Below are 17751 nucleotides of genomic sequence, written 5' to 3' on the forward strand. Positions count from 1 at the left end.
GGACAGGACTAGGTGGTCAGGGGACAGAACCATGAGTTGGGGTCAGGGGTCAGATCCATGAGTTGGGGTCAGGGGTCAAGTTTATTGTCACCTAATTGTACAAGTGCAACTTGATGAAACAGTGTTCTCTGGTTCTCAGTGCAAAACATGCAGACGTAACACACAAAGAGTCAAATAATACATATGCAGGACAAGTATTTCATCTATTCAAATAAATAAATAATATTGTTTCATGAATATGAGTGCCTCGCATGGTTAATGTGAGCTATTCCTTTGGTCGTTCAGCAGTATCACTGACTAGGGGCATGGGACCATACATTGTTGATGCAGGGAGTATGTTGCTGCAGCAATGAAGCAAGGCGCCATGAGTTGTTGATGCAAGGAGTTGGTAGCAGCTGTGCAGCAAGGTCCCATGCAGTGTTGGTTCTGGGAGTCTGTCACTGCAGCAATGCAGCAAGGTTTTATGCAGTGTTGATGTTGGCAGTCCATCACTGCAGCAAGGTCCCATGCATTGTCGATGCAGGAAGCCCAGCAGTGCAGCAAGGTCTTATGCTGTGTCGATGTATGCAGTCCATCACTGCAGCAGTGCAGCAAGGTCCCATGCATTATTAATGCAGGAAGTCCATCAGTGCAGCATGGTCCCGTGCTGTGTTGATGCAGGAAGTATATCACTGTAGCAGTGCAGCAAGGTCCCATGCAATGTTGATGTAGGCAGTCCATCACTGCAGCAGTGGAGCAAGGTCCCATGCAGTGTTGATGCTGGGAGTCTATCACTACAGCAGTGCAGCAAGGATCCATGCTGTGTTGATACAGGAAGTCCATCACTGCAGCAGTGCAGCAAGGTCCCATGCATAATGATGCTGGAAGCCCGTCGCTGCAGCAGTGCAGCAAGGTCCCATGCATTATTGATGCAGGACGCCCATCACTGCAGCAAGGTCCCATGCATGTTGATGTAGACAGTGCAGCAAGGTCCCATGCAGTATTGATGCTGGAGGCCCGTCACTGCAGCAAGGTCCCATGCAGTATTGACATAGGCATTCCCCAGTGCAGCAGGATACTGGGAGTCTGTCACTGCAGCAGGATGCTGGGAGTCTGTCACTGCAGCAGGATGCTGGGAGTCTGTCACTGCAGCAGGATGCTGGGAGTCTGTCACTGCAGCAGGATGCTGGGAGTCTGTCACTGCAGCAGGATGCTGGGAGTCTGTCACTGCAGCAGTGAAGCAAGGCATTGTGCAGTGACAGGAAGGATGAGGTTTGGGAGCAAGGGCTGGGATGTGAATCAGTCCTGATGTGGGAATCGTTTGACCGTGCGAAGTTTGCCATCCTCACAGGTACAATATACAGATGCAATCAGTCTGACTTGCTGCAGCCTCCAAGGTACATCAGCACACCATCACACATTCAGTGTCATTCAGTTGTCACCGAGAGAAAAAAAAGACAATGAATCTCTCCTTGGGAGACTGGCCCCCTCTCTGGGATTCTCTAGTCCTCTCTTTTGAGAATCTTGAGATCCAGGTCCATAGATCCCTCAAGTTTGCTGCACAGGTTGATAGGGTAGGTCAGAAGGCTTATGGTATCTTGGGAATGAGTTCAAATGCTATGAGGTTGAAATGGAGAGTCTCAGCAGATTTTAGTTGATTGGGGAATTGTGTTCAACAGTTGAAGACAAAGGAGGGAGCGGTCATTGCTGGAGTGGCCTGTCAGGGTGGAAGGCTTTAATTCCACAGGCTTCAGCGAGAATCGGTAAGAGGCCAGGAATAGCTGGATTTGAAGTCAGAAAGGGCCACCCTATTCGAGGAACAAAAAGGATTCAGCAGGTAGGCACAGGTAAGGGCAGATTTCTTAGATGACATATATTTTGTTCATCTAGTCGAGACAGTGGGAATGACAGTCAAGGCAGGGGAATGTTCCTCTTACAGAATATGTGTCATCAGGGAAGCCAGCAGTATCCCTGGCAACTTCATCAGCGAGAAGTACATCCAGATACAGCTCCTGACAGACTGAGTTAAGGGATTGGATCTGGAGTTGGATGAACTCCAGATCATTCAGGAGGAAGAGGGTGTGATAGACAAGAGTTATAGGGACGCTATCACACCTAGGAGGCAGGAAGAGGGTAGATTGGTTCAGTCAGGAGAGGGAAAGGGAACAGGCAGGTAGTGCAGGGCACCCCTGAGGCAGACCCCTCAATAACAAGTATACCACTTTGGGGGACCTACCAGGGGCAAGCCATGCTGATCAGGCCTCTGGACAGAGTCAAGACCTGTGGCTAAGAAGGGAAAGGAGGAGAAGAGGTGAGCTGTAGTGATAGGGGATTCCATAGTTAGGGGGACAGATAAGAGGTTCTGAGGAAAAGATCGTGTATCCGGGATGGCATTGCCTCCCGAGTGCCAGGGTCCGAGATATCTCAGATAGAGTTCACTGTATTGTCAGGAGGGAAGGTGAGCAGCCAGATGTCATGGTTGATGTAGGGACCAATAACGTGGGTAGGAAGGGTGAAGAGATGCTGCAAGAGGAAGTGGTCACGTGATGGAGTAGTGGCTGGTTAGGGAAAACCAGCCGTCCACAGAGAAAGTTGGAAAAAATGGCAGAAAAACACAACTGAGAAGTAAAACATAAAAAAGTTGCAAGATAACAGTATAAGAAGAAACTTTATGATGACAAGAAGAGGTGAAGAAATCACCAGGAGTTCTCCCGAAGAGGATGGCCCAAGCTGCGAAGTAGGTAAGCATGCAGCTCAGGGGCGATGTCCCACGCGGTGGTCTGGAATGCTGGCTTGTGGAGCCAGAAAAAGAAATACCAGAGTTCATGCATGGTACGCATACTAAAGATGCCACCGAAGGGAACGGACGCCGACAGCAGGATGCTGACTCTATAATGGAAGAAGCTACAGGGAAGGCAATGATAGAAGCAGGATCAATACGGAACCAAGAAATGAAGCAAGAGAAAGAAGACCAAGAAGAAGATAAACAAATACAGATGGTGGATAAGGAATATTTTGATAGTCAAATAGACTTTAATGGAAACAATAATGGCTGAGCTCAGAACTATTAAAAAACTATGCAAGAGACAGATGTAAAAAGAATGGAGAACGCTATGGCAGAAATGAGAAAGTGAAGTGAAGAAGTGGAAGACCGAGTGATCGGTGTGGAAATGGAGGTGAATGAATTAAGAGAAAAATTGGAAGATAGAGATAAGGAGATTAAGAAGACACCTGACTTATTGGTCCAGAAAATTGGTATTTTATAGAATTTTAGCAGACGTAATAATATAAAAATAGTGGGCTTGAAAGAAGGTGAAGAAGGGGCAGATATAAAAGGATTTTTAAATGAAGGATCCCACAGATTTTGGGAGTAGAGGAACTCCAAGAGGAGATAAAAATTGATGGAGCCCACATGGCATTGGCGTCAAAGCCTCAGTCACAGCAGAAACCGCGTTCCAAACTGGTAAAACTACTGCGATGAACGACAAGGGAGAAAATACTGGAACTGGCTATAAGAAGAGTGAAAGAAAACAAGAGACCATTGGAGTACAGTGGGAAAAAAATTTCCTTTCCCCGGATATAAGCTTCGAACTTTTAAATAAACGTAAGGAGTTCAACTTAACAAAAACTTTACTATGGAGAAAAACTTTACTATGGAGAACATATAGATGGAGGCTGAACCCCATATTGTTAAAAAGGCAAGACTTTTGGGAATACACAGAACAACAAATGAAAATATATTTCGAGACAAATGCAAGTTATGTAACAGACAAATTTATATTATGGGACGCAATTCAGGCCTTTATTAGGGGACAAAAAATTAGTTATATGACCAAGATTTAAAAAAGAATATGATCGGGAAATAGAACAGTTTGAAAAAGAGATACTAACTATAGAGAAACATTTAGTGAGAAGGGAAGATTAGAGAAAAAGAGAAAATTGACAGAGAAAAAATTAAAATATAACACATTACAAACATACAAAGTGGAGAAAAACATTATGAAAACAAAGCAAAGATATTATGAATTAGGAGGAAAACCCCACTAAATAGAACAAGCAACAAGATCTAACATAGCAACAAGGAAGGAGATAAAAAGATCTCATATAACCCATTGGAGATTAATGGAAATTTTTAAAAAGTTTATAAGCAATTGTATCAAACCAAAAACCCAGGGAAAATGACAAAATGGGTGATTTTTTGTCATACATTGAATTACCCCAATTACAACTGGAAGATCAAAATAAATTACTAAAGCCCCTGACAATTACAGAAATACAGATACACTAATGACATTACCAAATAATAAAGCGCCAGGCGAAGATGGATTTCCCACAGAATTTTATAAGGTTTTCAATAATATAATAATTCTGCCCCTCTTAGAGGTAATGAAACAGGTGGAAGAGACCCAGAATTTGCCTGACTCATGTAAAATGGCAATAATTACAGTAATTCCAAAAACAGGAAAAGACCCGTTGTCACCGGCTTCATATAGACCAATATGTCTACTAAATACAGATTATAAATTAATTGCAAAATTACTAGTGAATAGATTAACAGATTGTGTACTGAAATTAGTGACATTATATCAGACAGGATTTATTAAAAATAGAAGAGTGGCAGATAATATCTGTAAATTTATTAATTTAATCCATATGGCACAAATAAACAAAACACCAACTGTGGCAGTGGCTCTTGATGCAGAAAAAACTTTGATAGGGTGGAATGGCATTATCTGTTTAAGTACTACAGAAATTCAAATTACCAGAAAATTTATTAATTGGATGAGAGCACTGTATAACGATTCTCTGGCAAAAGTGGTTACAAATGGATATGTTTCAGACCACTTTAAATTGAGTAGTTCAACAAGCCAGGGCTGCCCATTATCACCTTCCCTGTTTGCTTTGGCTATAGAACCATTGGCAGAGCTGATAAGAAAAGAACCTACGATAAAGGGAATAAAAGTAAAAGAGGAAGAATTTAAAATTAGCTTATTTGCGAATGATATTACAGTATATTTAACAGACCCAGATAAATCAATAAAAAGGTTATTTACAAAATTGAAAGAATATGGGGCGATATCAAGATACAAGGTTAATATTGATAAAAGTGAAGTGATGGCAATGAACAAAGTCAATTATACAAAATGTAAAAGGGAATCCCCTTTTAAATGGCAAAATCACAGGCCATATGTTACCTAGATATCAGGATAGATAATAATTTGAATCATTTGTATAAATTAAATTACCAACCGTTAATAAAGAAAATACAGGAAGACTTAGATAAATGGAAAGATTTACCACTAACTCTAATAGGGAGAGTAATATGCATTCAGATGAATGTATTTCCACAGCTACAATATCTGTTCCAAACGCTACCGATTCCAATGACGGGAATTTTTTATGAAATTAAATAAATTGATAAGAAAGTTTCTTATTATTCATCTCTGAGATGACTGCACCATCAGCAAGGTGAGTATTTGTTGCCCAATCACAATGTACCCATAAAAGTTAATTTGCAGATAAAAAGTGTAAAAAAAAATCAAGAGTGGCTTTGGAAAAATTAACATGGGAATATAAACAAGTAGGATTGCAGCTTCCAAATTTCAAAAACTATTACAAGGCAGCACAGTTAAGAAATCTATCAGATTTTTAAGGGAGAAAAACTGGCTTGGCTCAAGAATTATATAAATTAGGAGAAAAGGTCCCTGAACATTTACTCTATAAATGGGATGAGAAACTGGTGCAACATAACAATAATACATCAAATCATAAAAATGTGGAAGAGAATACATCTGGAGTGAAAGATGATAAATGATCAAATACTAAAAATGTTATTAATGCAAAACCCATTAATTCCTTTTACAATAGGCAATTTATTTTTTGAGGAATGGGCAAGAAAAATAATTAAAAGAATAAAAGACTGCTTTTTGGGAAATAACAATGACATTTGAACAGTTAAAAGATAAGTATGGAATATCACATGGTATAATATTTTCATATAATCAGTTGAGAACTTATTTAAAAGAAAGGTTGGGAACTAGTTTAAGATTATCTGAGAGTAGCTGCTCTGAATACTTAATTACAGACACTGTGATAATAAAAAAAATTATCACAAACTTGGATAACAAATTGCAATACAAGAAAAATGATGTTGCAATAAATAAATCCAAACAAGGTTGGGAAAAAGATTTAAATATATGAATAAAGAATGAAACATGGAAAGAACTATGTGCAGGTACCATGATTAATACAACAAAAACTCGGTTTCATATGATACAATACAATTGGCTCCAGAGACAATATGATACACCTCAAAAGTTAAAAGAATGAAATCCAACAATATCGGACAAATGCTTCCGTTGTAAACAAGAAATTGGAACAGCATATATGTAATTTGGACATGTACAAAAGTGAAAACGTTTTGGGAGGATTTAAACATAATATTAAATAGAATTACAAAAAATAGGATATAAAATCTTCCTGTTAAACAACATGAAAGATAAAGAATTAGGTGTAAAATTAGACAGGGCTCAAAAATGATTTATTACGATTGCACCTGCAGCAGTAAAAAAAATCCATAATGATAACGGAGGCAACCTTAAAAATACAACAAGGGTACAGAGAAATGAACAGGTGTATTTCATTAGAAAAAATTACCTACAATCGAAAAGACAAATGTGCTCTATTTGAACAAATTTGGGAACCAGACATAGATATATTAGAAACTGCCGATTTCAGACCTCCAGCTCTTAAAATAATAAGATACAAGTATGAAAGTATTTAAATATGGAATTTTGGACAACACAATTTATTTTTCTTTTCTTTTGTGTTCTTCTATCATTTATTGTTTCTTCTTCCTTCTTTCTTTCATTTCCTGCTTTAAGTTATTGGGGTGTGTAATGCGCGTCGAAAGAACCAAAGACTTGTTGATCCAAACCAAGGCTTTTATTAACTAAAAGACTGGAGCATATCACAAGTAGGTCGACCAGTCCAGAATGACCTGGTCTGGCTAGGAGCAATCCTTTAAGACCTGCCAGTAGGTGTGGCTACACTCTCAGCCAATCACAGTTATCGTACACTACCATCTGTACATATGTACATATGCACATTAGTGAAAGAATCTGTACTATCACAGGGTGAAGGGGAGGAAAAAATGAAAATGCCACTGTTTATATTTCAGTACTGAATATTTGTATATATTGTTACTGATGTGGTTCATGGTGAAGTATTAAATAAAAAAATTATAAAATAAAGAGATCCTGCAAAGAGAGTTAAGGGAGGTAGGTGCTAGCTTGAAGGACAGGACCTCCAGGGTAATGATCTCCGGATTGCTACCTGTGTCATGTGCTAGTGAGGTTAGAAATAGGAGGATAATGCAGCTTAACATGTGGCTAAAGACGTGGTGTGAGAGGGAGGGCTTCAGGTTTCTGGATCATTGGGCTCTCTTCCAGGGAAGGTGGGACCTGTTTCGACAGGATGGTTTGCATCTGAACTGGAGGGGGACTAATATCCTTGTGGAAAGGTTTGCTAGTGCTGCTCCATGGGGTTTAAACTAGATTTGCAGGGGGATGAGAACCAGATTGCCAGACCAGATAGAGGAGTGCAGGAGGGAAAAGATAGTGTGAAAATGAGGTTGCTTTGGCAGGTATTGTGAATGTAAAACAAAGGGGTTTTTACAAGTATGCAAAGAGTAAAAGGATAGCCAGGGACAAAATTGGTCCCTGAGAAGATAAGAGTAGATGTCTTTGTGTGGAGCCTAATGAGATTGGGGAAATCGTAAACAGAATTTTTGCGTCAGTATTTACTCAGGAAACTGGTATGGTATATAAGGAAGGAAGGGAAACGAGCAGTAGTGGCATGGGACATACAAGGATTAAAGAGGAGGAGGTGCTTGCTGCTTTACAGCAAATAAAGGGAGATAAATCCCACAGGCCTGACATGATATTTGCTCGGACCTTGGGGGACACAAGTGTTGAAATTGCAGGGCCCTGGCAGAAATATTTAAAATGTCCTTAGCTAGGGGTGAGGTGCCAGATGACTTTAAGGTAAACCAGGAAATTACAAGCCAGTGAGCCTGACGTCAGTAGTAGGTAAATTATTGGAGGGTGTTCTGAGAGAAAGGATATACAAGTATTTGGACAACCAAGGGCTGATTAAGGATAGTCAGCATGGTTTTGTGCATTGTAGGTCGTGTTTAATGAATCTTAAAATTTTTCGAAGTTAGCAGAGCTGGGACTTTTCTCTTTGGAGCAACAAAAGATGAGAGATGACTTAATAGAGATCTACAAGATTATGAAGTACATAGATGGGTGGACAGCCAGTGCCTTTTTCTAGGGCGACAATGGCAAACACCACAGGACATCTGTTTTAGGTTAGTGAAAGAACACTTAGGGGAAACATCAGTGGTGAATGTCTCACACAGAGAGAGGTAGGTTCCTGGAATGAATGCCTTGCCAAAGATTGTGGTGGAGGCTGGTACAATAGGGACATTTAAAAGTACCTCAGACAGGCACATGGATATCAGCACCACAGATGATTATGTGTGTGCAGTGGGAAAGATTTGGGAGTTGGAAGGATTGTTGTGAAGTCAGTTTACAATGTTGGCACAACATTGTGAGCTGGTATGCTCTCTCTCTCTCTCTCTCTCTCTTTCTCTCTCTCTCTCTCTCTCTCTCTCTCTCTCACTCACTCACTCACTCACTCACTCACTCACTCACTCACTCACTTTCTTTCTTACTCTGGGAGGCTCCAAAGTCCCCAGTCTCGGGTCATCACAGGGAGGTGATCTCCTGTTGGGACAGGTTGTACTATATGTTCTTCAAAAAGGAGGAGAAAAACTGGGTGAGTGGGGACCCAGTTCTGATGTGGACAAAGGGCGTTAGGGTGGAGAGAAAATCCCAGCATGGAGCAGAGAGACCAAAAGGCCTCTGGACTCATGGCTTTGCTGTAATTCAGTTTCCAGAGAGATGGGAGAAGCTGTCCGTTTCCATCGTAAGACCAGGCACGATTCCGACCAGCAGTCCTTGTGGGAACACCATTCCTGCCGATGATCTCCTCGTCACCAGCCTCCCAGCAAGCTCCAGGTAGGGGTGGGCTGTTTCCTGGTGAATGAATGCACTCCACTGCCCCCCTCTGTCCTCCCCTCTCTGTCTTTCCCCTTCTCTCTCCGCACCCCCCCCCCCCACCTCTCCACTTTGGTGTGCTGACTCACTCCCTATTTCTAGGTATGTGGTGCTCCCCCAGCCAGTCTGCCTCGAACGATCTGTCAGTTATACTATCCGCCTCGAATTCAAGCGCTATCTTTCTCAGGAGCGTGTTCCAAACGCCGATATTCTTGTGGATTCTGTGAGTAAACGGAAGGAAAGGTGCCTGGATGCTGGTATCTGCATATGTGTATGTGCACCAACATGTTTGTGCGATCATGTGTATATAATTGTGAGTGCGTTTGTGTGTGTGCATATATATGTACATGTTAGTATATGCATGTGCATGAGTGTGTATATATGTGTGTACATGTTTGTGTGCCTGTGTGTACATGTGTGTTTGTATGTATATATGCCTGTGCATGTGTGTGTTTGTGTATAAGTATGTGTATGTATGTGTTCATGTGTATGTGTGTTCATGTGCAGAGCATGTGTTGATGTTTATTCATGTTCATGTACTGTATTTGCGTGTCTGCATGTTTACGTGCATGTTTGTGGATGTATATGCATATCCTTGTGTATCTTGATGTCCTGGAGTGAGTAAATGTGTGTATGTGTACATATGTGTCAATGTGCACATCCAGCCCACTATGTTGCTCGTACCTTGAGCTGCTGTGTGCAAATGGTGGGGATGGTGTGGGCCCGGTCAGTGACTGGGGATGAACTTGGTGCCAGGGTGTACTGACCAGCGAGGGTGACTGATGCTGGACATTGGGGGCTTTGCACTGCTATGGGTGGGAGCATCCATCAGCAGGTGCGGCGTTGGCTGGGGTGGGAGCAGGTGGCAGAGACCCTTCATCACTGCCTTCCTCTCTCCAGATCCTCCTGGTGCCACGATACTCCTCGCTGGAGATGTTCATCGCTGGAGACCCTGCCGCCATCAGCAGGAAGGAGACCTTTGAGCGGTACGGTTGCCATGACAACAGCTTTGGCAGCTCCGGAGCCGCAAGCGACATCTGCGCCAAGCTCATCATCAGCATGTCAGCTGTCGTTCACAATGGAGCCCTGCGTGAGTTACCAGTTGGGAGGGCAGAAAGTCTGCCGGTCAAACCCTCACCCATCACTGGGCTGACAAGGACACCCACTCCACCCTGAACCACTCCACCCTGAACCCCTCCACCCACACGGCATCTACACCCTCACCCATACTACACCCCCCACCCACACTACACCCCCCCACCCACACTACACCCCCCCACCCACACTACACCCCCCCACCCACACTACACCCCCACCCACATTGCACCGACACCCCCACCCACACTGCACCGACACGCCCACCCACACTACACCCCCATCCACACTATATCCCCTCCCACACTACACTGACACCCCCACCTACACTACACCCCCTAGTCTTTGCACCGCTCTTCCTTAGAAGGGTCCTGAGCCTTTGCACTGCTCTTCCTCAGAGGGTTGGAGTCTTTGCATCACTCTTCCTCAGAGGGTCGGTCTTTGTACCACTCTTCCTCAGAAGAGTCCCGAGTCTTCACACCACTCTTCTTCAGGGGATTGAAGTCTTTGCACCACTCTTCTTCTCAGATCTTCAGAGGATAACTGGGTAGTGGGGGCAGGGGAAGACAGAGATGAAGGTTACTGGGTGGTGAGAAGATTGCGGATTCATGGATGCACTCAGATTAGCTGGGATGTGATGAAAGAACAGTGAAGCCCCCTCCCTTGGGATGCGGGGGGGTGGGGGGGTGGGGGTTGGTGTGAGGGAAGCTGATGTTGCTGCACATTGATCCAATATGCTGCTCTTCCCCTCAGCATGTGAGTGCGATCCTCAGGGCTCCCTCAGCTCAGAGTGCAAACCTCTTGGTGGACAGTGTCAGTGTAAGGCCAAAGTGATTGGTCGCCGCTGCCAGCAGTGCACTCCTGGGACATTTGGCTTTGGCCCAATGGGCTGCAAAGGTAAGTATTGGCCAAAGGCCAGTGTTGGGGTTACCATGCCGGGAGCTGGGGTGGTGGATTTACCCTGGGAGGGGTGGGAGGCCCAGGGGCTTGGGTCAGACCAGCTCTTGCTCTGAATGAGAAGGCGTGGATTCCGTTGAGAGATGGCGGTTGGGGCTGGGGAAGTGAGGAATCAGGGGTGAGGCGGTGGGAGGCATTGGGGGTCAGGGCTCCGATCAGGTGTCATGTCTGAGGTCAGGGCTGAAGACAGATCAGGAGTAGGTGGGCGGTGGTCAGGGCAAAGATAGGTGTTCAGGGTTGGGGTGGTGTCGGGTGGCGTCAGGGATTGAGGTTCAGTGCTAGGGGTCAGGGCTGGAGTTGGGGTTCAGGGATAGTTTCGGGGTTGGGTTGAGGGATAGGGCATCGGGGATCAATGGGGTCAGTGTTGGGGGTTCGGTGCAGGGTTTGAAATTCAGTGCTGGGGACAAAGACGGGTCAGGGCTGAGCTGCAGGTTATCTGTGCAGGGGGAGGTGGTCAGGGCTGAGATAGGGAGATCTCCCTCCATGTTTCCCAGGATCCCCTCCATGTGTCCCCAGCCTGCAGTTGTCGAGCAGAGGGTTCCCACCATGGGATCTGTGACCAGATCAGCGGGCAGTGTAAATGTCGTCCCGGTGCCTTTGGCCCCCGGTGCAGCCAGTGCCGGCCGGGACACTGGGGCTTCCCCCACTGCCAGCCTTGCCAGTGTAATGGGCATGCGGAGGAGTGTGAACCGCACACAGGAACCTGCCTCAACTGTCGTGCCCACACCCAGGGCAGCAACTGCGAGCGGTGAGAACCCGGTGCCCAGGCATGGAGTGTGGGTGAGAGAGGGAGAGGGGGAGGAGGGGAGGTGGGGCAAGAGTGGGGAGGGGTGGGGGAGAGAGCAGAGGGGAATGGGGGTGGGGAAAAGAGGAGGGAAAAGGCTGAGGAGGGAGAGTGCGGATGGGAGGAGAGAGGTGCAGGATGATAGAGGGGGATGGGGAGGAGAGGGAGAAAGTGAAGGGGGGTGGGGAAGAGGGTGGTGGATGAGAGCAGGGGAGGGGTGTGTGGGGGAAGGAATGGAGGGGTTTGGAGTAGGGGAAAGGGGAGGGCAGGGGGTGGGGTTGGGATGGGGTGAAGTGAGGGGGTGGGGTGTGGGTTGAGGGGTATGGGGGAGCTAAGGTGATGGATGGGGAAGAGGGTGGGTGGAGGAGAGTGGGATTCCAGGGGAATAGGGGTAGGTGAAGGGCAGTGGGGGATAGATGAGGGGGATTGAGGGGCAGGGTGGGGATGGAGATGTAACATCATTCCTGTCTCTCCCACTCATGTTGTAGCTGTGCCACCGGTTACTATGGGAATCCAGTGCTGGGTTCGGGAGAACAGTGCCGCCCTTGCCCGTGCCCTGGCCTGCCTGGAAGTGGCCAACATTTTGCCAGCTCCTGTCACCAGGACCCCAGGACGAGGAGGGTGGTGTGTAACTGCCAGCCCGGATACTCAGGTGGGCAATACTGTGCGACCTGCAGTTGATGGGTGGGTGGGGGGGCAGGAGAGGCTGGGGGTCAGGAAGGCTGTGGGTCGGGGGAGGCTGAGGGTCAGCGTGTGGGGACCTGTCATCCAGTGAGCGTCAGTGGGTGAGGGAACTGTCCCCCAGTGAGGGTCAGTGTAGGTGGGAACTGTCCCCCAGCGAGGGTCAGTATGTGTGAGAACTGTCCCCCAGTGAGGGTCAGTGTATGGGGGAACTGTCCCCCAGTAAGAGTCAGTATGTAGAACTAATTCCCAGTGAGGGTCAGCGTGTGTGCATGTGGGACTCGTCCCCCAGTAAGGGTCAGCATGTAGAACCAATTCCCAGTGAAGGTCAGCATGTGTGCATGTGGATCTCGTCCCCCCAGTGAGGGTCAGTGTGTGTGTGGGCCCCATCCCACAAAGGGTCAGTGTGTGTGTGGGGCCCATCCCCAGTGAGGGTCAGTGTGTGTGTGGGGCCCATCCTCCAGTGAGGGTTAGTGTGTGTGGGTCCATCCACCAGTGGGGGTCAGTGTATGTGGGAACTGTCCCCCAGTAAGGGTCAGTGTGGGTGGGAACTGTCTCCCAGCGAGGGTCAGTATGTGTGGGAACTGTCCCCCATTGAGGGTCAGTGTATGTGTGTATTTGGGAACTGTCCCCCAGTAAGGGTCAGTGTGAGGAACCAATTCCCAGTGAGGGTCAGCGTGTGTAGGGCCCATCCCCAGTGAGGGTCAGCATGTGGGGCCCATCCCCAGTGAGGGTCAGTGTGTCTGTGGGGCCCATCCCCCAGTGAGGATCAGTGTGTGTGGGGCCCAGCCACCAGTGAGGGTCATCATGTGGGACCCATCCCCCAGTGAGGATCAGCAAGTGGAGCCCATCCCCCAGTGAGGGTCAGTGTGTGTGTGAGGCCCGTCCCACAGAGAGTCAGTGTGTGTGTGGGGCCCATCCCCAGTGAGGGTCAGCATGTGTGTGGCCCGTCCCCCGGTTACTGACTCTGAGGAACTAGAGCGGATGGAGGCTGCAGTCAATCTTCTCGCTTCGCCCACAGGTACCCGATGTGAGGCCTGTGCACCTGGTTACTACAAAAACCCCTTATTGCCGGGTGGCAGGTGTACAGCGTGCCAGTGTCACGGCAACATCGACATGAGTGATGCCAAGTCCTGCGACCAGGAGACGGGCCGGTGTTTGAAGTGCCTATACAACACCGAGGGGTCACACTGCCAGCACTGCAAGCTTAGTTATCATGGAGATGCCTCGCAGCAGAGATGTCGAAGTAAATATTGTTAACTGGAGAATTCACTGTCTCCCTCACAGGCTAATTCTCAGCAAGTCCCTGAGGTCAAACAGATAGTGTCCACATAGGGTTCAAGTCCTGGGAACTGGAGCAGAGGTGCAACCTCTGTATGGAGCTGCGAGGCAGAGGTATTACCGATTGCACCTCTGGGGATGGAGGAGAGGAGGGGGTTTCCCCAGCACACTGTTCACTACTATTGAGTTATACTGAGAGGGGCTCTGAATGCAGTGCTGCGAGGAGGCAGTAGGTGGACGGGTGAGCCCAGAGCTGTGGTCCTGGGTAGAATGAGGTGGTCCCAGAGCTTGGGGATGAGGTGGTCCTAGATGGGTCGGTGTGGACCCAGACCTGGGAGATAGGGTGGGACGGTGTGGACGCAGACTGGGAGACAGGGTGGGACGGTGTGGACGCAGACTGGGAGACAGGGTGGGACGGTGTGGACCCAGACTGGGAGATAGGGTGGGACGGTGTGGACACAGACCGGGAGACAGGGTGGGGTGGTGTGGACCAAAAACAGGAAGACAGGATGGGACGCTGTGGACCCAGACTGGGAGACAGGGTGGGATGGTATAAACCTAGACTGGGAGTCAGGGTGGTCCCAGAGCTCGAGGTTGGGCTGGTCCCAAAGCTGGGGAATGGGGTGGGATGGGATGGACAGTGTGGTCCCAGAGCTGGAGAATGGGGTCGCCCCATAGCTGGGGAACAGGGTGGTCCCAGAGCTGAGGAACAGGGTGATCCCAGAGCTGGGGAACAGGGTGGGATGGGATGGACAGTGTGGTCCCAGAGCCGAGGGATGGTGTGGTCCAAGAGCTCGGGATCAGGTTGGTCCCAGAGCTGGAGAACAGGGTTGTCCCAGAGCTGGGGAACAGGGTGATCTCAGGTGTGGAAAAGTATGGCCCCATAACTGGTGGATGGGGTGGTCCCAGAGCTCAGTGATGGGGTGGTCCCAAAGCTGAGGAACAGGGTGGGATGGGATGAACAGGGTGGTCACACAACTGGGGTGCAGGGTAGTCCCAGAACTGGGGCCCTGGATGGGATAGGATGGACGGGATGGTTCCAGAACTGGGTCCCTGGATTAGATGGGATGGATGGAGTGGTCCCAGAGCTGGGGGACAAGGTGGTCACCGAACTGGGGCGATGAATGGTATGGTCCCAGAGCTGGGGCCCTCGTGTTGTCCACTGATTTGTATTGGTCCCGGTGACACTGGTGGAAATGGCAGCTCACCCAAATCTGCAGCTTGTACCTAACAGATCCCCCTCCATCTCCTGCATGTCCATGAGTCTGTCCAGTACCCTCTTCAAAACTACCATTGGATCTGTTTCCACTTCTTCCCCTGGCAACCGGTTCCAGGCACCCATCATTCTCTAGGTAAAACATTTTCCTGTATATCTCCATTAAATTTCCTCCACCTCACCTTAAACCATTGTCTTTCAGTGTGTGATATTTTTACCCTGGGGAAAAAATTCTGACTGTCCCACCCTATCAATACCCGTCAGGACTTTATACACCTCTATCAGGTCTCCCCTCAGCCTCCGACACCCCAGAGGAAATAGCCCAAATTTGTCCGACCTCTCCCCATAACTCATCCTTAATCTGGGCAATAACCTAGCACATCTCTCCAAAGTCTCCACATCCTTCCTGGAATGGGGTGACTAGAGTTGCACGTGGCATTGCAAGTGCAGCCCAACCCAAGTTTTTCTCACTGCAAGTACCTCCTTGTTCTTGTACTGAGTGCCGCACTCAATGAAGCCAGGCCTACCATGCGCCTCCTTTACCACCCTATCTCCTTAAGAATAAAGGAGGTGATGTGCCTGAAGTTGGAGGAGGTGGGGAGGTCCCAAATGAATACTTGGCTTCAGTGTTCACCTTGATCATGGTGAGGTCAGAATAGAACAAGCTTGTGTGCTGGACCAGGTTGAGATTAGGAAAGAGGAAGTGCTGGATCTTCTGAAGAACATTAGGACTGATGGGTCCCGTGGCCGGATGAGATATACCCCAGTTTGCTGTAGGAACTGAGAATAGAGATTGCCGGGGCATTAGCAAAGATCTTTACATCCTTCTTGGCCACAGGGGAGGTGCTAGAGAATTGGAGAATGGCAAATGCAGTCCTCTTGTTTAAAAAAAATAACAGCATCCTGGGAATCATAGACCAGTGAGTCTAAGGAGGATTCTGAAGGACATGAATTCTGATATTTGAAGAAGTACAATCTTCTCAGGGATAATCAGCATGGCATTTTGAAGGCAAGGTCATACCTCATGAGCCTAATTGAGTTCTTTTGGGGTAACAAAAGAAATTGATGAAGGTTGGGCAGTGGATATGGTCGATATGGATTGTAATAAGGCGTTTGATAAGGCTCCCCATGGGAGACTCGTTCAGAAACTCATGTGGCAGGGGATCCATGGAACCTTGGCTGTGTGGATTAAAATTGACTTGCATGTAGAAAGCAGAGAATAGTAGTGGAAGGAAAGTATTCTGCCAGGAGGTCGATGACTGGTTGAGTTCCGCAGGGATCCGTTCTGCTCCTTGTGGTTTTTATAAATGGCCTACATGACGAAGTGGAAGGATGGGTCACTAAGTTTGCGGATGAAACTTGAATGTGGACTACCTGGTTAATGGTAGTTTATTTATTTACATAACTCCTTTAAAACAATTCACATTGACCAAGGTGCTGACATCACAACCAGGCAACTATTTAAAGTACAGTGTAAAACGAATACGAGAGGTTGGGGGACCGTTTAAAAAGGGTTACAGTTGGAGGTGCTTGTTGAGTAACACATGGTTGGATGACAGTTTAAAAGGGTATGGAGGTCAAAGGGTTAAGCTGAGTTTTGATTTGTGTTGTGCTGATTAATTTGGTCATTGAGTTCATTGGGGGCAGGGTTCAAGAAAAGGAGGGGTCGCTAAAGGAGTGGCCTAGTAGAGCTTGAGGCTTTGGCTCAAGGCTTCAGTGAGCAGAGGCTGAAAAAGGGCTTGCTTGCTACCAGAGAGGTAAGGCCAGGTGAGGTAGTTTAAAACCTTTAATTAAAATTGGATAATGGAATCAGCTAGGGCAGTGGTTGCGGGAAATCTGGGGCAGCATACTTGTCCCTGATGACTGCACTTGCAGAAGGTGCCTCCAGATTGTACCATGAGTTTCTGCTAATAAAATTGAAGTGCCAGTTGGTGAGGTAGACAAAGACGATGTAGTCAAACAATAATCATGGCTGGGTGGGTCACACTTTAGTTCAGCGGGGTCTGGACACAACCGCTTGAAGACAGGGGTACTGCTTCCACCATTTTGCTGGCGTGTTTCAGATTAATTAAGCATTGGTATTCGGCAGTTAATCTTTGAAGAGTCATATCTGACTCCTGCTCGATCTTCGCTAGCAGCCGCGTTCGGGAACCGAGTTAGGGAGCAGGAGTTGGATGGACTGTGGATCTTGAGGGAGGCAGAGGTAGTGGCAGACAGGAGTGTCAGGAGGCGGTCACTCCTATAATTCAGGAGGCAGGGAATTGGGTGACTGTCAGGAGACAGTCCACCCCTGTGGCCGTTCCCATCAACAACAGGTATACCGTTTTAGATACTGTTGATGGGGGGCCTACAAGTGACAAGTCAAGATGGTGCAGAGGTTGGCCCCCCGGTTCAGAAGGGGAAGGTGTGGGGGAGAAGAGGAGAGCAATAATGATTGGGGACTCATTGGTTAGATGGGTGGATAGGGTGGATAGGAGATTTGCTGGATGAGATCGTGGCTCCCAGATGCTATGTTGCCTCCCAGGTGCCATGGTCAGGGGTGTCTCCAATCAAGTACATAGCATTCAGGAGAGGGAGTGCAAGCAGCCAGATGTTGTGGGGACCAATGACATAGATAGAAGTGGGGATGAAGTACT

General features: G+C 47.4%; 1 protein-coding gene across 1 annotated transcript in view; it reads left to right on the forward strand.

The window, feature by feature from the left end:
- LOC138764100 (laminin subunit beta-2-like) overlaps positions 1–17751 on the forward strand; it is a 105959-nt gene that overhangs the window by 36794 nt on the left and 51414 nt on the right. Inside the window, exons 15-21 of the mRNA XM_069939475.1 lie at positions 8935–9062; positions 9204–9324; positions 10002–10191; positions 10950–11093; positions 11670–11901; positions 12426–12589; positions 13640–13864. Coding sequence (XP_069795576.1) covers positions 8935–9062; positions 9204–9324; positions 10002–10191; positions 10950–11093; positions 11670–11901; positions 12426–12589; positions 13640–13864 — 1204 coding nt within the window. The remainder of the gene's footprint in view (positions 1–8934; positions 9063–9203; positions 9325–10001; positions 10192–10949; positions 11094–11669; positions 11902–12425; positions 12590–13639; positions 13865–17751) is intronic.

The sequence above is a fragment of the Narcine bancroftii genome, chromosome 5, assembly GCF_036971445.1.
Source record: "Narcine bancroftii isolate sNarBan1 chromosome 5, sNarBan1.hap1, whole genome shotgun sequence".
NCBI classification, from domain to species: domain Eukaryota; kingdom Metazoa; phylum Chordata; class Chondrichthyes; order Torpediniformes; family Narcinidae; genus Narcine; species Narcine bancroftii.